We start from the raw sequence: 23,915 nt of genomic DNA, 5'->3' as shown, positions 1-23,915 counted from the left end.
TAACATCGCTATCGCCTATTATCAACACAGGCACAGCGATAAAAAAATTCGCGCTAAGCGCAAATATTGCCAAAAAGTAGCGCCTGCTCAGACCACTTCTTAACGTGTATATCCAATCGGAGTTTGATATTCAGGTTATGACCCTATTGGCGTTAATACCTGAATATCGCTGGATTTCCAGCAATATTCACGCATTGAGCCGCTATTGCCGGATATTTTATGGCATTTGAGATAAACGTTGCTATTAGCACGTTATCTCTGCGATAAAATCCGGCAATGCACAGCGATAAAAAAATATTGCTAAGCTCATTTAGCGATAAATATCGCTAGTTGTTGATAATATGCCCAATAATGTTTCGCCATCAAACATTCAGACGTACACTGTATTGCTTGTAATAACAAGTTAGCTCATAAGGAAAATAATAACAGGCTGAAAGGGTAAGGGGGTGGGGGAATCGCATCTGACTATGGGACATATCATCAAGGGCTGAAGATATAATTATCGCCGCTTTTGCGTCCGTTTTCGGGCAAAAAGCGGCGATAATTATATCGCATTATTTGCAAGGACACGTTAGCGCGTGTTCCCTTGATTCAGCTCCCGTTTGGACACACCTCGCTTTGCATCTCTAATGAGATGCAAAGGAGGCGTGCCTATCAAAACACCATGGGAAAATATCGCTACCCCAGCTTCGTGATGTCATCAACGAGGGGTAGCGATATTGTAAATCCTGTTAACTATGCCTTAATGCAGGAATTTAACGTCTGTTAAATTACTGACTAAGGCATAGCTAACATTGGAGGTGGATTATGGTGATACGACCACAGGGTCGTATCACCAAGGCTATCTCCGTTTTGGGTGCAACATGGCTGGTTTTCCAGCAATGTTGGCCCATTTCCCTGGAATATTATCGCCCTGGAGTAACGCGTTGTTAATAAAGAGTTACCAGAGCGATAAATTCCTGCGATAGACAGCATTAAAAAAACAAGCGCTAAGCGCGCTGTGCATTTATTTACCGCCGGCCTAGTAAATATGCCACCAGGTTGTTATAGTAAGCATAGATAGTATTGCCATTACGGTGTATGTCACATGCCATATTACAGTTCCCATCGCCGACGCTTCATGTAGTTATGCCTCATTGGCAATGTCTGTTATCCTGGGTGCCTGCCAGGTGCCCGCACTGTATGTACACTAACCATTCACCACTTCTGAATTGGTTCTCATTGGGCGGGGGGGGGGGGGGGGAGAGAAAGGGGGAGTAGATGTCGTGACCCGACAGTGGGGGCGACGGACAGTAGGACGTTAGGACCCTGTGGGTCCTCAGGCAGAGTGACCAAGTCACCGGACACCAGATCCGGTGACGAGACAGGAAAGGGGACAGACAATGACCAGGACATGGACGGGGACGGATGTGCTGACCAGCAGCTGAACGAGGTGCCAACCAGCAGTTATGAGAGATGTGAATAAAGAAATGTGAGACTAACCTGCGTCCTGTGTTTGGTGTACCTCCCGGCGCACACGAAGAACATGACACTCATGTTATTATTGGGCTCCCTCCGTATCTCCTTGTGTCCCACCCATCTCTTGGGATAACCCTTGTGTTTCCAAGCGCTCCTGCCACGCGCCCCAGAGGTCTATGAGAATTGTGTCCCAAGCTACAGCATCAAATTGGACTTTTTACATTTTTATTTTGCCCTATACAGTTTTGTTTAATTAATTACTTTTATTTCTATGAGAACAACTAATAAAGTTGGTTTACAAAGGTCTTTATTATTGACAGAATCATTGTTCATGCAGAGTGCAGGAGCAAGACGCAGAGCTGGCCCAATCCAGGCACTAGAGTGAGTCACACGGCATAACTTCGAGCAGGTTTGAGGCCTGAAACATAGCTACAGGGCGAGGAGGTTGAAATTCTTCCTAGTTCAACTGCCTCCTTTTCATCCCAGCGGACTGATGTGTTAAACTTGTACTGGAAAAGAAGAGGAGAGGGAACACCAGTGAGTGTGGGTGCCTGTGGGTGAGATGTTCCTGGTTTGTGGTAGACTGCCCTGTTTATGGATGCCTCTGGGCCAGTCATTCATAGCTGGTGACTATAAGAAAAGCGAGGGGGACCAGGAGCGTTATAGGTCCAGGATATGAACTCCTTATAACATCTGGAGATTAAACAAGAGTATGGAAGTGGAGGGGAGGGAGCGCCTATGAATGTTTTTCAGAAGGGGGATATGCTTGAATAGGCGCATGGGCCCTCACCCACCCAGATGGGTGTCATGCTTCATCATTGGGCTTGCTCCTCGTCAGGCCGGCGCTGCATGGCCAACAGGCACCCGCAAGTGGCACTATGCCGGATATCTTTTCATAGAAACAGCCGTTTGACGAAGTGAGGGTGTGTGGGCTGCTAGTGTAGATTGGTAAGATAAATGTAAAAGCAAAAAAGTGTATTAAAATAGGTTAAGTAATGGTCATAACCAAGAAATTTTAAGGAATTAGTTCACTTGCCTATTTAAAATGGTGATCACTACCAAAGGATATCATGGTCCTATATAGCTCAAGGGGTTTGGGTTAATTGGTCGACATGTTTCTCGCCTGTTGTTGTCAAAAGTGATCAGGAGGCAATTCTTCAGGACCGCTATATCCTTTGGTAGCAATAACCATTTCAACTCCACTTCCAGAAGGAACTGCATACTCTTGTTTAATTCATAGCTAGAGGCCACGAAGATCATGGAAGAGAAACACACAAGGGCCAAATGGCATGACTGTGACTGGTCTGCAACTTTTCATGCAAAATATTTTGAATGAAATGTTCTCATAGGTCAGGCGCATTCCAAGGCAATGGCAGGTTACGGTCGGTCAGGTGTCAGTTTATCTGGATGCTTAGTTTTCAATAAAGACCACAATGTATCAAGATTGAACGATTCCTTATTAAAATGTGTTCTTACTTATTACAGGAAGGAGAGCCTGCTTTTGCTAGAACTAGTAGACAGAAAGGTCCAAGGTCATAATTCACCTAGAGCTACAGCTTGTCTTTCAGTCAAGAGAAAACTGAACTCCCTTGCCAGTGCTGCCCCACCTCCTTCTCATTCCTGACAATTATTGGGCGCTGAGAGAGGGAAAGCAGGAAACTGGGAGTGGAAAGGGAAAGGTAAAACAACTAGAGAGAGAACAAACTTCAGCATCAGTGCTGCTGGGTGCAACAGAAGAAAACGTGTTGGTGAGGGCTGTCCGAGAGCAGTGGCAACCCTGCATTTAAAAGAGACCTGTGAGAGATTGCCCAGAGCTAGGATGAGTGATCAGAGTAAATTTTATTTTTTTACCCCGTTCATAGGCAGGTGCCCAATTAGTAAATCCGTTCACACCAGAGAATGGGATGTAACTCAAAGGGTCTAAAGTTGGGGTTAAGGGGGGCGTGGCCAAGATGGCGACCTAACTAGACGTTGAATCGGGAGGCTCCCCGGCCCTGACCCACTTCAACCCCCTAAAAGCGCTTATCTAATCCCCTAAACACCGCAATACTCCCGGTACTGCTGGAGACATCAGCGATCTCGGCTTCGGCGGGCTCCGGCCGCCTGCATTGCCCTACCGGAGAGCCGAGCACCGCCTGAGGCTACACTGCCTTCCCGCCCGAGCCGCAGGAGGAGAACACAGCGATCCGAAGACGGAGCTCTGAGGGGGGCTTCGACCGAGAGGCAAGCTGGTGGACAGCTGCGGCTGAGCGCTGCCCTGCAAGGAGGCCTGCGAGTTGGCGGTGGCATTCCCCGGGGGTAGCGGCCGAGACCGGCCCCTGCGGCGCGGCTGGCCACGGAAATTGAGGCCCCGGTCTCAGGCCTGGTCGGAGCGGGTCGCAAGCCAACACAGCGACCCTGGGGGAGAGGAGGACCCGGCCTGGGAGGTCCGGAGGCCCAATGGACGCCGATAGCACAGGCGCTGCCTTCAGGATTCCGCTGTGGCTCGCAGACGTGGGGTGCAGACCTTCGGCGACGCGGGACCCGCCGCGAAATTCGATGCCCCGGCTGTGCGGCCTACGGTAGGCAGATCTTGATTGGGGCACCGAGGAGCTGCCGGCAGACCTGGGACCCGGGACAAGCCCTACAGCGCCGCACACCCGAACTGATTTAGCGGCTGGTGGAACACAGAGGAGACCCCCCCCTACACGGTACCGAGGGTGACTGCCCTTCGGGGAACTGAGACCGGTGGTTGCACCGACGCTGGCCGGCTGCTGTGGGGGCGCCCTGGGGCTGCGGGACTCCCACTCAACGACTGCAGCAGACGGGAGGAGTTGGGGCCCGGCAGCGGCCGGCACGAGAGCACAGCGAATAGGGAGCGGGACGGCTGTCCCGGGAGCGGGGCCCCCGACTGTGGACCTACCGGATGGTGACTGGAGAGATCGGCATTTCTGGCGAGTGGGGGTGGTGCAGCGCTTTGGACATCCCTGCTTGCGTTGCCTTCCACTCCAGCGCAAAAGCACCGGCTGACCCACCGATGAGCTGGAACCTGACCGGCCTGGCTGCGCCTTGGTAGCGGCGAAGATCCGAACCCGTGCCCTCAGGAACCCCCATCGCTACGTTGCGGTCGGTGAGCCAGACCGTCTGCGTGGCTCTGCCCGGCCCCCAGCGAGCGGAGTTGGAGGTGGCGGATCCCTTGACTGTGGCCATTACAGTTGACCGACCGATTCTAGCCGCCCATGGACATTGTCTTCAACTACAAGTAAGCGGGAGACGCAGTGAGTGGAACCCCCTCTGGTTGTTCCCCGCTGCCCGACGCCACCGGACGTCCCCCCAGAAAAGCTTTGTGAGTACTGCACACGGGGGGACCCCTTACACCCTGTTGCCCCTGCCTTCCTGAGCGGTCTCCTGGTGACTGTCCAAATTCTTCCGCGCTTGGGCGGAAGGGCCCACCTGCGCCCCTCGGAGACCTATGACTATGGCCAACACCAATCGCAGAACTGGCCGCACGATACCAGACATGCTCGCTAAGAGTGTGGTGAAGGGGGACAAGTCCCGCACGCCTCCCTCGCCCACTACCCTGACAGACGCCTTGGTGCAGAAGGATGGGAATGCCCCTATCACCAAGGCATTCCTGGAATCCTTATTCAATACTCTGCGCGATGACTTCACGGCCCTGAAGCAAGACCTGGCCGGGGAACAACATGAACTACGTAGAGATGTGGATGGCCTGGGCGATAGAGTGGCAGCAGTAGAATCAGCGGATCAGGCACGTAGCGAGGAGGTGGAATTCCTGAGGCAGGAGGTGCTCCACCTCCGGGAACAGCAGGTGGACCTTCAGGCGCACACAGAGGACCTTGAGAACCGTTCCCGGAGGAACAACATCCGCGTGCGGGGTGTTCCTTTGAATGCCGAGGGAAACAGCGTATCCTGCTACCTACAGGAACTCTTCAGGGAGATTCTCTGGGAGCCGGCGGACTTTGAGATCCGTATTGACCGGGCACACAGAGTAGGGATGGCGAGGCGGGCCTCTGCCCCTCCGCCGGACATTTTGGCATTTCTTTCATATTTCCCTCTGAAGGAACGCATCCTGCGAGAGGCACGCCGGAAACAGCCTCTTAGCTTTCGGGCCACTCAATAGCCTTATTTCAGGATCTCTCGGCCATCACGCTCCAAAAACGGAAATTCTTCCATGCAGTTACGTCCTTCCTCCGATCTAAAGGGATACCGTATTCTTGGGGCCACCCGTTCCGGATTATCTTCAAATGGCAGGGAACCCTGCACCCTGCTGGACATCGACTTGGTGGAGGAGGACTCGTCTGGAGGAATGTCATCACATGGGTTGCGCGGGGGACTCTCATCATCACAGGCCGACGGGTGGCAGCAGGTGAGAAGACGCCGCCACCCTAAGAAGGGACTCAAGTCCGACCCAGAGACAATGGCCCAGGAACAGGCGGCAGCTATCCAAGAAGTGGTGAAGGACACGTCGAGCCCTGAATGACGCCTTGGGACTTGAGGGTAGATATAACGCACTATATTCATGCAGAAGGGGGGGGAAGGGGCCGGGGGGCCGATGGGGCTGTTGTTGCCACATCCCTCTACGCTATCCTACTATAGATTTGGATTACGAGTTCGCTGATCGGGGATTGGGGCTGTCAGTTGCCAACGCCACGTTTCCCAATACTATTTTCCTGTGGGGCCACTAAGACAGCCGGGGTTGCCATTCTTGTAGCACAGCACTTTAAGGGGAGAGTCCTCCACAAAATAGCAGAGATGAAAGGCAGACTCCTAGTGTATCGCGTTGTCCTGGGTGAGGTGACCTTCACGATAGGCTCTTTGTACAGTCCCAATGAGGGTCACGAAAAATTCCTACACGCCGCCCTTACAGAAATAGCGGTGTCATCGGACAGACACATCATAATAGGCGGGGACTTGAATGTTGTCTTTGACGTTGCCTTAGACCGGTCTTACCCCCGCACTTTCCATGCTAAAAGCCTCTCGACTGACTGTACTGACAGGCTACGGGACCTTGATCTACACGACCTGTGGTGACAGCGGCATCCCGGGGAGCGAGAATATTCTCATTATTCTGCGGCACATAAGTCGTATGCCCGCATAGAGCACCTCCTGGTGACAAGCCCGGTGTGTGCTCTTACTTCGGTGGTGGATTTGGGAGTTATATCTCTATATGTCCATAACGATTACCACCCCGCCATCCCGACCACCTCCCAGAGTGTGGCACCTTCGAGATACGCTCTTACATAGACAGGCTGTAGTGAAACAGATACAGGAATCCATACAAGCTTTTCTATGGCATAACGCGAACACCGACACCCCACTCCCCATCCAACGGGCTGCACTGAAAGCTGTCCTCCGGGGTGTATTTATAGCAATCTCCTCAGCCAACAATTGGTTACGAAAGGAAAAAAGAGAGGAACTCACCCAGAGGGTACAGGAACTCGAACACATGCACCAGCGGACGGGCGCCCCGAGAGTCTGGAAACAGCTCAAAGTGGCGCGGGGACATCTCGCAGCTCTCGATAATGACCGCGTAGAATATGCGGCATTGAGATTGAGACACGCCTATTACTCGGGAGGGGATCGGTGTGGGCGGCTACTGGCGGGTTGGCTCAGAATAGCCCACCAACGACAAAAGGTGAAAGAAATCATACGCGCTGATGGCTCTCATGTGTTGGAGGATGAGCAAATAGCGGAGACCTTCCGCGATTTCTATGCAGAGCTTTACGAGGGTACGCCTCCGAACGTCTCTGCCGCGACCAGGTATTTGGACTCGGTCACACTCCCGTCTCTGGCTCCGGAGCAATCGGAGTGGCTAGAGAGAGAAATTCGCATCGAGGAGGTGGTCCCTGCCATTGCTCGGCTTAAGGTGGGGAAGGCACCCGGACCAGACGGCTATTCCCCTTCCTTTTACAAGACCTTCTGCACCGCCCTGGCGCCGTTGCTCACTCGCTTATTTAATTCGTTTGCGGACCCAGGGGCCATCCCACCGGATCTCCTGCGCGCTTCTATCTCAGTTATTCCAAAGCCAGGCAAAGATGGAACTAGATGTGGGGCATATCGATTTCCCTCCTTAACGTTGACCTCAAACTGTACACCAGCATCCTCGCCACACGTCTGGCTGCCCACTTGCCTGGCTTGGTGGACCCCGACCAAGCAGATTTTGTCCCTGATTGCCAGACGGTTGATAACACTAAAAGAGTAACCCACCTGATCGAAAAAGCTTCCCGAATACCTGGGGAACATATGATTTTAGCGATCGATGCTGAAAAAGCATTTGACCGGGTCCACTGGCCTTACCTGGAAATAGTGCTAGCCAAGTTCGGGATTGGAGAGAAATTTCGAACCCTAATCTTCAACTGCTACAACGGGCCCTCCGCAGTAGTGCGAGTCAATAGCTACACCTCAACCGCATTTCCCATTGAGAGAGGGACGAGGCAGGGGTGCCCATTGTCGCCACTTCTCTTCGCTCTCTATATGGAGCCCCTTGCGTATCGGATCCGGCAGCGTCAGGATGCTCTGGGCATCAAGTTCGGAGGTGATCTCCACACCATCAGCCTCTACGCTGATGATGTCCTACTTACCTTGGACCATCTGTGAACAGCACTGCCAGCGTGTGTTACTGAACTTGAAGCATTTGCTAAGGTGTCCGGTTTTAAGATGAACACGGACAAATCTATAGCACTAGACTTGTCTCTCACGGCTCCGACACGAGCTTATCTACAGTCCCTCTTGCCGTACAATGGGCCACAGATACTGTTCCGTACCTGGGAATTCAAATCGCCCCGACCCTGTCCAGGATGGTCACGGCCAATTACAATAGTTTACGTGCTCGCATCCGTGGGGAGTTGGAACGGTGGAGACATCTTCCCCTGTCATGGCTAGGCCGCATTGTGGCAGTTAAGATGACAATCCTGCCACAGGTCTTGTATCTTTTCCGTGCCTTGCCCCTCCGGCCTCCGACAGACTGGATACGTCAAACCCAATAGGATGTCGCCAAATTTATTTGGCAGGGCCGGAAGCCCCGACTGAAGAGGACACTCGCCACTTTGGTTCCCGAGGAGGGAGGTTTGGGGGTCCCTGACCTGCATAAATACTATCAGGTGGCGCAACTGCGCTATTTGGTAGAATGGAGCAAGTGGGAGTCCGACAAGCACTGGCTCTTTCAGGACCAGGCGGTCGCCGGGCGCCCGTTGCAGGAGATCCCATATCTGCCCCGAATTCATAGACCTACTAACCTCTACGCTTCCTCTATAACCCGAGTTCCCGTGGAGGTCTGGGACGCGACTAATACACTTCACGGTCTGACTACGTTCCCCTCCCCACTTACGCCCCTGGTAGATAACCCTGATTTTACCCCTGGAATGGCCAAAGGGGTCTTTACACACTGGAGGCCGGCAGGTTGCCGCTTCCTGTATCATATGTATGGCCCGGATGGGGTGCTTCCTTTCCAGCTCTTCAAACACGAGTATAACCTTCCTGAATCAGAGCATATGAGATATTTGCAAGTGCGCCACTGTGCGTTACAGTCGCAAGTACGAGAGTCGGCTGCCAGGGAATTCACTCCGTATGAGAAATGGCTTTTCTCTCGTACTTCCAACTCCAAGCTCATCTCTGACCTTTAGAAACTGATACAAACACCATCCACACACATCTATAACCCGGGTAGGGTGCGATGGGAAAGAGAGCTGGGTAGATCCCTGAGTCATAAGGAATGGGAGAACATTGCATACAGGGCTAGGCACTCTGCGTACCATATGGGGCTTACCGAAACACTCACAAAAATATCACTATACTGGTACTACACCCCTGAGCGGCTGTCCGAGATGGACCCTACCAAAGATAAACTCTGCTGGAGGGGTTGTGGACATACCAGAACTCTGGTACACATTTTGTGGGACTGCCCGCTCCTCCGCTCCTATTGGACACATATTCTAGATGAAACTGACACACACTTCCAGACAGAAATTCCTCGCTTTCCTGCCTATGTACTGCTAGGCCTCCCCAATGCACTAACTTACCCACTGCGCTCCCGCAGGGGCCGTCAAATAACCATAGCCCTTGGATCGGCTTCGCAGAACATTCTGGCACACTGGCGTACCACCATCATCCCTACCGCCACGAGCTGGCTTCACCGGCTGTGGCATGTGCTGGGCATGGAGAAGCTGTCACTTACTGTAACAGGGAAAGGGGACCAATTTGAGGAACTTTGGCAAACTTTCAGAGCCTTACTTCCGACTGAGTTTACAGAGATCACCTGCCCTAAATATCTTAGACTGTTGCGCCTTACAGCACCTGTAACCAATGACCCTGAACCATTCACGGCATGAGATATCCCGACGTTAGATGTATGCATTCTAAGGAGACTGCTGGGAGCTCTGGACTGGGTGGGGGGAGGGGAGAAGGTGGGGGTATGGAGGGAGGGGATTGCGGGGGGGGGACGAAGTTTTTGGATTTTTTGGTTCTGTTGTTCTCTTGATGCAGTGCATTTTTCATCTTCGACAAGCTAAACATGGCAGTTATTGCCTGTATTGCCTTGCACACTGTACCTCAACCGCAATTACTGTTTGTATCTGGTGTACCCATACTGATGCATGTATTTTCCTGCACTGTCTTTCAATAATAATAAAAAGATTTAAACCTAAAATTGGGGTTAAGCTTGCATCTGCTGCCCTTTTCAAACCATTGACTCAATGACCTCCCCAACCCTGGACTCACTCGAATATCACCAATACCCGTCCAGTGACTTATTTATAAATAACGCGGTGTCTGTCCTTTTTCATTGCCCCCCCCCCCCCCCTCATGGATGAATGTCAAAAATATTGCTAAACCTAGAAATCATGATCTAAGTATCATTTAGAAAAATATCATTCCATTGGGCGCATATCTTTCTTTACAAACTCCAATGGGAAGACATTTTTTAAACGATATTTAGAACAATATTTAGGCAGCGATATTCTGGTACAATAGCTTCATAGAACGCATGTAATTGCTGCAGTTTGGTTTTGTTTATGCTGTTTTATGTGCTCCTCGATTCTTTTTTGTCTTGCTCGTTCATATTCCTAGCACTACTTGTAGGGTTGAACAGAATGCAAACCTGATCATAAAAACCAAGGCCAGAGGATTGTGCATGTGTGTCTTAGCCTCTTTTCTACAGATCCCAGCAACTCTGACCCCAATACCCTGATGTCCCAATCTCTATTAAATGTTTTCCATTGGTGGAATGTTCTTGGTGATCATGTCTCCCTGCGATGGCGCTAAGTTTAGCATCCTTGCGCCAGCACAGGCATCCTTGCACCATAGTGCAATGGTGTCTGCGTGCAGGGGATGATTGTTTATGTGTAGGAAGGTGTCCCTTCCTACACATAAGCAATCCTAAAATGCCATTCTGTCACGTCATGTGTGCTACTTCATACAGAACACATGAAAGTCACAAAATGGCTTTTTTAAAGGATTGTTTATGTACAGGAATGGACTCCTTCCTGTGCATAAACAATCCATGACACTTTGCTTTTCTGATGTGTGCTGCACAAGGCAGTGCACATGGAAAAAGCAGCAAAGAGGAAAATTATGCATTTCTCCTCGTTTCGCCAACCGAAGACCAGTTTTTGCCTTGTCTTAATTTTGCCGTTGCCTCCTATGTACGCCACCCTTGTACATAGGGGGCAGTGTCAAAATCTATGGGTGTTGCGGTGGAACGCCCACCGCAACACCCACTGCCCACCGCTTTCACCATAGCGTGACAGGAGGCCTTATTTACAAGGCACCGTTTAGCCACATTAAGTGGCTTAAAGCTGCGTTGTAAATAAGGCACGGCCCCTATCGCCACCACAAAGTCGAATAAAGTGATGTTGTGGTGGCGATAGGGGCTTGTACATATGCCCCTAGGTCTCCTCCAATTCCTGGCTGGTCCTTCAGACTTGCATGACAAGCACCAGAGACTACTGTTCAATGAGAAGTACCTGACATTGCAATCCTTAAAGGCAATCCATATCCAGCAGAATGATTGCTTCCACTCTCCAGGTCCTTTTGACAGCCATGACTTTAGTTGTTTAATTAAAGATATAAACAATTCATGGATGTCCAGAAGTTTTTGGGGAAGAGTGGCAGAACGGTGTTCTATCCTGAAAATGGATGTCCATTTATGTATTAGGCCTTGAAAGTAGGACAGTTGATCACATTTTTGTTGGTAGAGCAGTCTGCGAGTTGACTAGGAAGCAGTCAGGACATGCAAAGATATTGGACGACAACTAATGCTGGACTTTCTGGATTAGAGTGAGAATCTCTCTTTGATTGAGGTGTTTACATGATCTAACCATAACGTTTGTTTGTAAAGCACATGTTTGACCATAGGCATCTTGGCACTGCATAACAGATGTTTACTGTTACCCAACTCAATGGAACTCATTTTTATCATCCTCGGGAGGAGTGAGACCACTGGGATCAAATCTTCTACCATGAGATCAAACACAGATCTCCGAAGTGATGCGTTAGTCCAGTGAACCACCAGGCCTCAGAGTTTCACAGCAGAAGTTTGAGAAAAGCCCTTCAGTCATGTTTTAAGAGACTTGAAACTTCTTGATGTGTGGGATGCTACATGTTTCTACACCGGTTTTGCAATAGCCTAATTTTAGGGTGACCAGCATTCTATTTGATGAAGCCAATATCAGATTTGGAGTGAATCTTTCCAATGCTGACGCATTTCAATGTGAAGTTAGAAGTTGCGAATTTGGAATCGATATTGTGCATCAAATTACAGTTGTGGGAAAAGGTTTTTTTCCCCAGGCTTTATCAACTCTCTGCTTGGAAGATCTTAAGATGAACGGGAAAGATTTAGAAAATGTAGATACTTGGGAGTAGATCATTCTGGAAGGCCATGGGCTTATGTATTCTGTTTTTGTAGCTCTGAGAACCAGTATGTCATCGTTCATCCCGTCTGAACTTATTTTTCGAGTCTGTGGGATTTGCTTTAATTGGTCTGAGCCATATCCCAAAAGACTACCTTACAGCGCAATATCATTTTCTTAAATATAATACCTGGCACCTGAGGCTCTTACCACAACCCTTCAGGCACATATATATATATTAAACAACCCTGCAGAGAGAATGAGTGCAAGTCCCATAACTACAACCAGCACATGGACATGAATAGAGAGGTTGACAATACAGTAGTCCATGCCCTAGCTACAATACGCTGCTGCTCTAGAAATAGGCTTTGTGTCCTGTATTTTAAAAACAGCAATCTCTATTCTAGCATAACAGTTTTCTTCACACCCTTGCACACCTACTCAACTGACTAGTAATGTAGTACCAACGTTTCTCACTGGCAATTCCCACCATTTCCCTCATTACTAATAAACTCCTACCCTTCCGAGCTGGTAACACCCCTGTCCCAGCTGATAATATCTTCCCCATCTCTCCCAAGCCATTGTACACCTTAGAATCTAAATAGATGTACATGTTCAGCTGTGATTGTCCACAATGTCCTGTCTGCTTAGGGTTGTCTGGTGCCTCCTCTTCCAGTGTTGACTACAGAGTTCCAACCCGTATTGTCCAGCTCACGGGGTGTTATTTGTGGTATTGAGGAGGATACATGAGTGAGAGTGCATAGCATGGGGTGACCTATTGTACTCTGCATTTATTAAGGGTTGTTTAGAAAGTGTGGTGAGAAAGAGTTCAGTTTTCTTGGCGAGCCCTGTTAAGTGCTGGTGGGGTGCCTTGGTGGTTGTTTCTGGTTTTCTGTGTTGAGTGATCCTGGGAGTCTTATTGAGTGCTACTAACAGGCCTTGTTGTATACAGGGGCAGCTCTAGGCTCATGGCGGCCCTGGGCATGGAGCGTAGGTAGGGGGCCCTGGAAGAGGGGGTCCGGGCGGAGCGGAGCGCGGAGGCCAGTGAAGAAGGGGGGTTAGGGTGTTTGGAAGTGGAACAGAGACGGAGGCCGCCAAATCCCTGCCAGGGACCACCACGCAAATATGTATCCATCCTCAGAGGATTATTATATTAAGGATATATATTGGCGTGGTGGCCCCTGGGGTTTGGTGGCCCTGTGCAGGTGCACAGCTTGCACATGCCTAAGGCCGCCCCTGTTGTATATCGGGCTGGATTTATCTTGTTTACCGTGTTGCGTTCTAATGTGGATTTTTTGATTTTAGTCCTTGTTCAGCGATAGTGGTTGACATGTTTGCTCTTGAGTGACTGCGACAAATGTGTTCATCTTGTAGTGGCTGCCAAAGGTCACTCACCTGTGCACGTCCTCTTATCACTGTGGAGCGAGAAGCCCGGCCTGCAGCTGCAGTAGAAGCCCCCCAGGTGATTGTGACAGTGGTGATCACAGATGGGCTCATCGATCAACTGATGGTCACACTCGTTAACATCTGAAGGATTAAAAACTAATATCAATGTCCTGAGATAGAAGTAGAGGAAAGTGGTTCTAGACAAGAGGAAGGGGAAAGGAAAGGCAATAAGGAACGTAGTGCAAGAAAGAGGACGGAATTAAAGAGGATGGAAGAGGTAAGAAGGGAACTCAAAAGGAAAAATGAAAAGGAATATGGAGGCGAGAGATTAAAAATGAAACTTGGAGGGAAAGGAAGTAAGAATAAAGGGTCAGAGAAAAGGAAGTAAGGCAGACCGGAAGGACAGAAGGAAAGATGACAGTAGAAGAAAACTCATGCTCTTATCCTGGCTCTTTTTATTTTCAGTTGTAGATAATCCCAACCAAGTCCCTACACCCCCCTTGAATTTGTTACTCAGATTAGGAGGGCAGTGATTGGATACACCACCTTGATGCCTTTTCGAGACACTCCTGCTGGGCTCATACCCTCTCATGCCGTGAATAGACCAAGAGCAATCTTTGTACTCTCTTCAATGTTTGGACCATGCTGTCTCGTGCCATGGACCCAGGCCTGTCAGAAGATGTTCTGGAGAACAACTTCAAAAACTTTATGCAAAGCCCCACTCTGGATTACATACAAGTAGAAAGTGCAAAATGTGTTCTGATGAAAGTGCAAGGCAGTTCTTACCTTTGGTACCATTTAATGCTGCAGACGCAATGATACCTCATCATGATCGAACAGACCACTACAACAAGTAAATCTTATAGCAGGAGAACAGGGCCCCAAAAACGGCTCTACCCTACCCTTGTAATAGTCCTGCAGAGGCTCGCTATCCTGCTGCACATCACTGACAATTTTTAAGTAATCATCAAAAGGTGCCCATCAGGGCTCGAGTCGGGGTACCACGTGTGTGGACGGCGCCCCCCCACTTATGTTACCAGGAGCTCGATTACTGGAGCAAATGGAGCCACACATTCACTCTTTGGCCTCTCTGGGGCGAGATCGGAGCTCATTCAGAACGCTGCTCACGCGCTGGCTTCTCTGATGAAATCGCATCTAAGGGGTGGGCGAGGGGAAGCAATGAGTCGGATGGTGCAAGCCACCTTTTGTGACGTCAGCATCCCCCACTTCTTTTTTTAGGACTTGTGCCCTGGTGCCCATACTGGGTATGGGGCTCATCAATGTCAGATTATCTCCCACCTTCACATTGCCACCTTCACTGTTACAGTCACCTTGAAATCAAATGGTCACAGGTGTGCGGGAAAACTAATTGTTTACAATTTAGAAGTCCTCCAAGAAAACTAATCTCCAACCCCACATTTCAGGTCTTGGCACAAAACATATCCCTAGCCTGTCAGTCACAGTCTCGTTTATAATTATATTTCAACTACCCAAGTCAAGACGAGCTACTTCCGAAGTGGTTTTGTTGAATTCCCCAGCAGCACACAAAATCAATATTCTCAGGGACTTCACACTGATGTACGGTGTTCACAGTGACACTCGAACCTACAGCCATAGCCAGTATCTTCTTACTCTAAAATTGCATATTTTGGGTTCTACTATCATAACAGGCTATACATCGAGTGACTACTGCCAAATACAGGTGATAGCAGAAGACTTCTAGTGAAACCTATTGAGATGTTATTTGTTTTTTTTCATTACATTTAACATCATGATTGAGATATTTTGACCCTCCTGTTCCATAATCTGGCAAAAGGCAGTGGAAAGTATGCACCAAATGATGAAAGCGCTTTATGATTTTTTTATCTAGGGGGATGTAAATACAATTCATCCTCTCTTCCTTTAACCCATGGGTCCTCTCAAATTTACTTCCTTTTTATTTGGGAAGATTGTTCACACAACCTTTAAAAAGGCGAGCAACAAGATACCATTGCCTTCTTTCCCTACTTTCAGATCTAAATCAAAATCGAGGGGCAGATCTATAAGAAAGTGATGCATCTGTAGAGATGCGTCACTTTCCCTGCGCCACCATGCAAAACCCTTGCTTCACCATGTAGCAAGGATTGACAGATGCGTCAGAAATTTCATTACAAGACCGGAGGCTACATTATGCATTATCTTTTAATGCACTCACAAGCAGCCGCAGTACATCATAAACAAACAATTCTAGAATGAAATGAACAAGAGGTATGAAAGGCATGAACACTAAGGAAACAGCCTCTTTTAAATGCAGCTCGCAAGCAGATACGTTTCCTTCTATTACTATATCAAATGTTTTTATTTAATGCTAGCTTATCAAGATTGTCTATTTACTTGTACCTTTTACATTATCATTGATTGATGAGGCTTCTTTCCCCTCATTTTCCACTCCTTTCCCCCTCTTGAATTCCAATTGATGGTCTTCAATCCCTTCCGCCCCCACCCTCCCCTTCACGATCTCTACTTATTGATCGTTCTTACCGGGTTAAGGCTGAATAGCCGTTTTTTTTTAGTCACCGCCTTCTCCCTAATCACGGAGATCGGCTTTTCCTCCCGCTCTATCTCCGCAACGATCGCGCATCAGCTGCAATCTCACACCAGTAGGTCTCTGTGCGGTTCGATCTGTGCTTGAGCATTAATCGCACACTAGGGAGTCTCGCAATTATGTATTCACAATTTTGCCCGCTTTTTAGTATTTTCTTGCCCCTACCGCTCGAGCGCGTCTTTTGAGGAACGCTCGTTGGCAACAGTAGCACAACACGCGCCTCCCCCTAAGGGTCATTCCTCTAATTTACTTCAGTGGCAGCTGATCTCGAGCGCTCATACTCGTCAGTTACCAGCTGCCACTGGAGACTGTTTTGGAGACTGTTTTTGTTTAGACTTCTTCGTTAGGACTATTACGCTTTTGTTAATCCATAAAAAAAAAATGGAGAAGGAGACACAAGTTTTAGGAAATTCATCCTTTTTCTATATAATTTATCCCTACATAACCATAATGTCTGACATTATTTCAGATGAGGATGCTGCAGCTTCTTCCCCTAAATACAACAATGAATCCTTTCAAAAGTTCCTTCAAAAGGAAATGAGATCTTGTATTTTAGATACATTTAAGGAGGCTATGTCTTCTAAAAGACCCCTCCCCTCTCAAGATGAAATCCCTGCAGGGCCATCTTCTCTAAACAACCCCCCTCTTACTAACCAGGGTGAAAAAGCAAAAAAAGTAATTATTCCGAGCCTTATACTAAGAGCACCATGGGAGGTCCCAGCACCTCAAATGACTTGGGAGGTCGTAGCACCTCATTTATGAAAGGAGGTCCCCGTACCTCAAATTTGAAAAATGTCCCTAGCGGCACAATTTACTCCGGTGTCCTTAGCGGCACAAACTACTATGGCGCGCCCCGCGGCACATCTTACATGGGTGTCCCGAGCGGCACAAAAGACCGGTGTGCTCAATATATTACAGACTCAGATTCAGAAAATGAGGATGTCTTTCCGGACCCTTCGGATGAATTTGTCCTTGATTTGGACAGTGATGAGGACCTTTATTTCAATAAAGAGCTTAATGATGACTCCCCATCTTCAGCTAAAGATATCGTCCTCGACCCTTTCGGAGAAGAGATGTTTTCACCACTTAATATTTCCCATGCCAGGAGCTCAGATTGGTTCCCCAAGAACGTGTGGCGAAATTTATTACAAAATGGCTCAGAAATACCCTGGAAAGGCAGACTCGGAGTACCCTTAGATCGGAATGTCCTCGTCCATCTATCCAAGATAAGGTCTGCCAGACCCCTAACCTAGACCCTGACTTAATTAACTTTATGTTTAAATTGGGAAAGGACCCCAGAAAGGGTATCAAGAAGTGCCTTAAGGGCTGCCAGGATCGCCTCCTCGACATCTTGGGTCCCCTTTCCAGAATCTTAGACGCAGCAGAAGATTCTCACATCAATGATGTCCCGCTGGACACTGACATGATCAGAGGCTGTAGCCAAAGAGTGTTAGTACTCCTATGCAATGCTAACTCCAACCTTAATACAAAAAGAAGGAGAGCCCGTCTCACTAAAATTAATCCAAAATTGGGCGACATGGTCGAAGAAGAACCTTCATTACACCCTAAAGGCCTCCTTTTCGGCGAAAACATGATTAAGTCTATTGGCAAATATGTATCAACCTTCACCACCCTGGATAAGGCCCAAAACAACATGAAGTATATTTTTAATTCAAACCTTTTTGGCCGGGCCAGAAGAAGGGGCCTTTCTTCTGGCCGAAACTACCAAAGGCCCTTTACGAGGTTTAGAGGCTCTGGAAGAGGCTTCTACCAATCCAACTTCCAATCCAACTCTTAATTCTTCCCCCCAAAGAGAAAGGAGCTCACGCTTCAGAGGTTCCAGATCCCGTGCCACAACTAATACTCAAAGTAAGTACTCCTATTCAAATAAGTACTTCTTTTACCCCTTCTTCTTCCCCTCCAAAAGTTGGAGGAAGACTTCAACTGTTTTACAAGGTTTGGGAAAGCTTGACTCAAGACCCCTGGGTCTTGGAGACTGTTCGGGGTTTCAAGATAGATTTTATCGAAATTCCTACGCAAACATCTCTCCCGAGAGTCCTAACTCTTTCAGACGAGCATCAAAAGATTATAGAAGAAGACATTTCCTCCATGCTCCGAAAGGGTGCAATCGTAAAAGTTCCTTGGAATTTAAGGACGTTTGTAAGCACCCTCTTTCTCGTTCAGAAAAAAGAAAAAGGTTGGAGACCAGTCATAAACCTTTGAGATCTAAACAAGTTTCTCGTGTACAGGCATTTCAAAATGGAGGGAATCCACTTCCCGTGAGACTTACCTCTAGAAAAAGACTGGTTGGTCAAATTGGATATGAAAGATGCATATTTAACCATACCAATGGCCAAGGAACATCAGCCCTTTCTTCAATTCACTTGGAACAATCGTCTCTTCCAGTTCCAAGCCCTTCCTTTTGGGCTTTCTTCTGCCCCTTGGTGTTTCACCAAAACTATGAGAACTATTGCCTCTCTCCTGAAGGAAAGAGGGATTCCCTTAATTATTTATCTGGACGACATTCTAATTATGTCCCAAGACTTTTCGCAGATCCCCAAAGACCTGTCCACTGCAATGAATCTCATAGAGAGTCTAGGCTTTATCATAAACCGGAAAAAATCTATCCTTACCCCCTCCAGATCCCTGGAGTTCCTCGGTTTTACAGTGGACACCGAAAAGTGCCTTCTTTTACTTCCCCCCAAAAATTGCCAAAATCTGCAAAGAAATCAGATTTGTTTTAAAACAAGACTCTCTATCTCTAAGAGAATTAGCCAGGCTTTTAGACCTACTCTCTTCTTCCATGCAAGTCATATTCCCTGGAACTCTCAACTGCCAAGCTCTTCAGAGGATAAAAGGAAAAGCTCTCAGATCTTGTCTGTGGTACGGGGACCTTGTAACCTTGGACCAAGAAGCCAGGTCGGAAGTCTCTTGGTGGCTGGAAAATTTGGATGCCTGGAATGGCAAAGCAATATTTGGTTCCACTCCAGAGTTTATCCTCGAATCAGATGCGAGCCTCCCTGGGTGTGGTGCTCGCCTCCTCGACCAAAACACTGGTGGTGTATGGTCTCTTGCAGAAACATCTCATCACATAAATTATTAGGAGCTTACAGCAGGGCTTTAGGCTCTTATGAGCTTCAAACACTCCCTTCAAGGGAGATCTGTCATCTTGAAGATGGACAACATCTCCACAGTTTTTTACATCAACCGTTTAGGAGGGACAAAATCAGCAGACCTCTCCGACTTAGCCAAGAGACTCTGGATGTTTTGCCTAGAGCACAAAATTGCTCTGAGAGCAGAATACCTTCCCAGGAAGTCAAATATTTCCGTGGATTGGAACTTGAGATTTCTCCTGGACTTTAGCGTTTGGAAACTCAACCGAATGTATTCAATGCTTTAAATCAATTTTGGGGACCACTGTATGTGGACCTTTTTGCGAGCAGGTTAACCTTCCAGTTGGAAAAATACTTCAGCTAGATGCCGGAGTGAATGCCTTTCTCCAAGTCTGGCCGGACCTTCGGGGTTACGCCTTTCCCCCCTTCGTGATGATTCAGAGGGTTCTTCAGAAGGTCAGAAAAGAGCAATGCTTCCGTTCCCCATTCCTGTGGTCAAGGGTCTGGTTACAAACCCAGACGAACAATATCACCACCTAATTCTTTCAGGGAATTTGAACCTTCTTGCCTGGAGAGTGTCAGGCGATCCAATGTACTCTCTGCCTTTCGACGTCAGCTGCACGTCTCCTCGGAGAGTCTTGGGCTCCAGGAACGCACTATAGGTACAACAACATTTGGAGAAGATGGTTTCGTTGGTGCCTGGAAAGGGACTTGATCCCTTGGAGGCCCCTATCGTATTCGTAGTTAATTTTCTTGTCGAACTGTTTGATTTGGGCCTTTCCTATAGATCTTTTAATTGTTATAGATCAGCTATTTCTGCCGGACACTCTCTCATCAACGGTAAAACGGTAGGTAAGAATGTTATTGTTTGTAGTGTTATGAAGAGTATTAGGCTTAAAAGGCCTCCCAGACCCAAGTACCTATCCATGTTGGATGTCAAGGCTATTTTAGATCTCTTTTCATCTTGGCCTGATAATTGTATACTTAATAGGAAATGTCTTTCCATTATACTTGCAACTCTCTTATGTCTAATTTTGTGCCGTAGGGTTTCCAATATTAAATGTCTTGATATATTTTATAGATCTTATGATATGTTTGGCGTTCAATTCGAATTTGTTTAGATGAACAAAAACCATGTCGGACTCTATCTTCTATCCTCGTTTCGACATGTGTAAAAAACTTTGGGGGTCATTAGGATGGCGGGCGGACTAGGGCCCAGATGTAGGTAAAATAGATTTACCGATTTTTAATTACCGAATTTTACCGATTCGGTAATTAAAAATCGGTAAATCTAAGGGGTGGATATGTAGGTATTCCAGATGTGCTGGAATACCGATTCTGAAGAATTCGGTATTTACCGATTCGGTAAATACCGATTTGCACAAGGGTGCAGGGGGTGTCACTTTGACACCCTCTGGCACCCCCAAAACAGGCTCGGGTGCCATGTGGCAGGCATACATGCCCTAAGGGCAGGTCTGCCTGTCACATGGCATAGGTGTGCATGCACACATGTGCATGCACACCGGAATCGGTATTTTACCATCAAATTGGATTTGATGGTAAAATACCGATTCTGTAAGGCCTCTGGGACTCTGAAGAGTCCCACCTACATCTCGGTGCCTCAGAATCGGTAATTTTACCGATTCGTTAAAATAATGCCCCCTACATACCTGTCACCCATATACCGGTCGGTAACGGCCGAAAATACCGATTTTCGGCCGTTACCGACCGACCTACATCTGGCCCTTAGTCCGCCCGCCATCCTATCGGTGATTGGGACCGCCCGCCATAAGGGCGGGGGTCCCGTGGGGGGTATTAGGATGTGCCCGCCACTGTGGCGGGCGCATCCTGCATGTTTAGCATTGTGGCAGGCGGTGCTCTCAGCGGTGCCTGCCGCTTTGTTTATGTAAATGCAAGGGGGGTACCCCGTGTGCACCCCCCACATCTCCTTCACTCTGGGGGCCCGCAGGGGGCTCCCAGAGTGAAGACCGCATGCCTTTCTGTGGTGGCATCGCCACCACGGAAAGGCATCCAACTGAACCCATGGTAATATGGCTGGCGGTGTCTAATAGACACCGCCACCATATTAAAACTTTTCCGCCCCGGCCGCAAGGCGACCGGGGCGGAAAAGCGGCAGACGGTCTTTCCGTCCACCGTGGTCCTCCCCGCCATACTAATATGGCGGGGGGTCATTTAGCTGAGGATGGCGGGTGGATTGCCCCCGCCAAGCCGGCGGTGGCTACGGCCAGCCTAGCGGGGCAATCCGCCCGCCATCCTAATGTCCCCCTTTGTGTTGTAGACTGCATTAAGGAGTATGAGAACAGAATGAATGATGTTCGCCCTAGTGGCTCTAATTAACTGCTTATTTCCTTTGTCAAACCTTTCAAACCCATTTGCTCCGCCTCTATTGCAAGATGGATCAAGTGCGCTATGAACCTAGCTGGCGTCTAAATTCCAAGCCCACTCTCTCAGAGGAGCTATGGCGAGTAAGTCGTTCCGGTGGTAAGTTGGAATATCCTTAAAGCTGCGGATTGGTCCAACGCATTCCACATTTGCTCAACATTACTGTAAACCTATTGAGCACATGTCTGATGTTGTCCTACACAGCTACCGCTACCAACATGCATAATGTAGCCTCTGGTCTTGTAATGAAATTGCGATTCTCCTATTAACATGACCAGAGAATCTGGATTTCATTAAAGACCCGATGGCTAACATTATCCCACCCGTCCCTCCCTCGGACGGTTTTCTCTCTTTCCCTAATATTTTTCTAATGTTTATTACCGATTGTTATCGTATTTATTACCGAATGTAATCGTATTACCTTTTTGACTTTATTCTGGCATGCTCTGATTTTTCAGTGTTATGGTATCTCCATTCCTAACTTGTTCTTTTTCAGTTCAGATATTTAAATTTAAGACTTTAAAGGATTATTCAAGCATCTTCATTTATTCACCATTTCTTATCTTCGTCTTTCCGTTCCGGATTCGATGGATTCTCCTTTCTCAAGAACTTATTGATGCTGATCCCTTGGAACTTTTCGTTTTGGTCCACATTTAAAAGAGGCTGTTTCCTTAGAGCTTATGCCTTTCATACCTCTTGTTCATTCCATTCTAGAACTGTTTGTTTATGATGTACTGCGGCTGCTTGTGAGTGCATTAAAAGATAATGTATAATGTTAGCCTCCTTGTCTTTAATGAAATCTAGATTCTCTGGTCATGTTAATAGGAGAATCGCAATTCTGACGCATCTGTTGACGGAAAAGTCACGCATTGGTGGAGTCGTGTCACAAGCACGACGCAACTCCACCAATGCGTGTTGCGGCCTATTCCCAATACACTGCGTCACTCCTTACGCCTGCTTCAAGCAGGCGTAAGGTTTTGACGCACTGGCATCCTAAAAGTCATGCCCTGAAATATTGTAGATTTCCCTGCGTCACTTTTACGAGGCTTTCCTGCATGGAAAAGCCTACCCTGCACACATTGTATCTGACACAGGTATAATGTAATGCAGGGCTTTACAACGTGACGCATCTCCCTAGATGCTTCACGTTGTAAATGGGCCGCAACTTTTACGCCGCCGCTGGGGGGCGGAGCTTGCCAGTGACCGTAATGGCCGCCTAAACCTAGTGCTCCGTGTAGTAGCGCCATAAATCCTGCATTATCCTGCATCAAAACGGTACCTCGCCGCGATTCGATCTCCCCCTGCGCTTGGGGACAGCTGCGGCAATCATCGGAGGCCGTGCAGAGGGACTCCGGAGCCGGGAGACGGTGATTTGAAACTGCGACGGCCCTGCAGCTCGCTGGGCCTCGGAGCCGCGACCCACAGTGCTGCTTCAGGCCGCCTTGCGTCACTGTGCATGCGGCTGGAGGACGCACAGACTCGGCTGACGCCCTAAGTGCCGGCTCGGAGACGGCGGATGGAGAGCTCCAGGACATCGAGTGCTCGGCCTGGGCACGGGCGGTGAGCGGTGCCCCCCCCTTCTCCCTGCCGGCCTACGAGGAGGGGAAAACTTCTCTGCCCAGCTCATCCACGGGCAGCCATTGCATCCCCACTGGGCTCTGGACCCTGGCGCTGCATCCATAGGCGCGGGGGGCCGGAACCCTTTACTTCCTGTGCCGGGGGGACTCCCGGGGGGGCCACAATGGCTACTAATCAGCTGGCTGCGGCACTGCGTGGGGAACGACGATCGGCCTGAATTAGGCCTCCACTGGTGACCATCCCCGCACTTTGGAAATAACACGCCCACAGGCCCTGTCGGCAGGCAACCCTGCGAAGAGGTTTCGTGCACCCTTCTCTGGCAAGGCTACGCAGTAAATCCTGTGGGGCCACGGGGCCAAGCGACCTTCTGTCATTTCACCGGATCCCCTCCCCCACCTCCCTACATACATCGTGGACAGCCCAGCTAGCACACCCAGGGGCACCACTCCTGGCAGCACACAAGGACAGCGGGGGGATGCATTGGACGCACTTGGGAACTGGGACGGCGTCCCCATTTTGGGCTAACGACACAGCGAAGGCGGACATGCG

General features: G+C 48.7%; 1 protein-coding gene across 2 annotated transcripts in view; it reads right to left on the bottom strand.

Annotated features, from left to right (window-relative positions):
• The window catches only part of MASP2 (MBL associated serine protease 2), a 252,671-nt gene that overhangs the window by 185,364 nt on the left and 43,392 nt on the right, over positions 1–23,915 (bottom strand). For both annotated transcript variants that reach the window (XM_078642238.1, XM_078642239.1), the window contains exon 4: positions 13,698–13,829. In XM_078642238.1, coding sequence (XP_078498364.1) covers positions 13,698–13,829 — 132 coding nt within the window. The remainder of the gene's footprint in view (positions 1–13,697; positions 13,830–23,915) is intronic.

This window comes from Lissotriton helveticus, chromosome 5_1 (assembly GCF_964261635.1).
Source record: "Lissotriton helveticus chromosome 5_1, aLisHel1.1, whole genome shotgun sequence".
Classification (NCBI taxonomy): Eukaryota; Metazoa; Chordata; class Amphibia; order Caudata; family Salamandridae; genus Lissotriton; species Lissotriton helveticus.
Note: the sequence above shows the minus strand (reverse complement) of the source record. Positions and strands in the feature narration are given on the sequence as shown.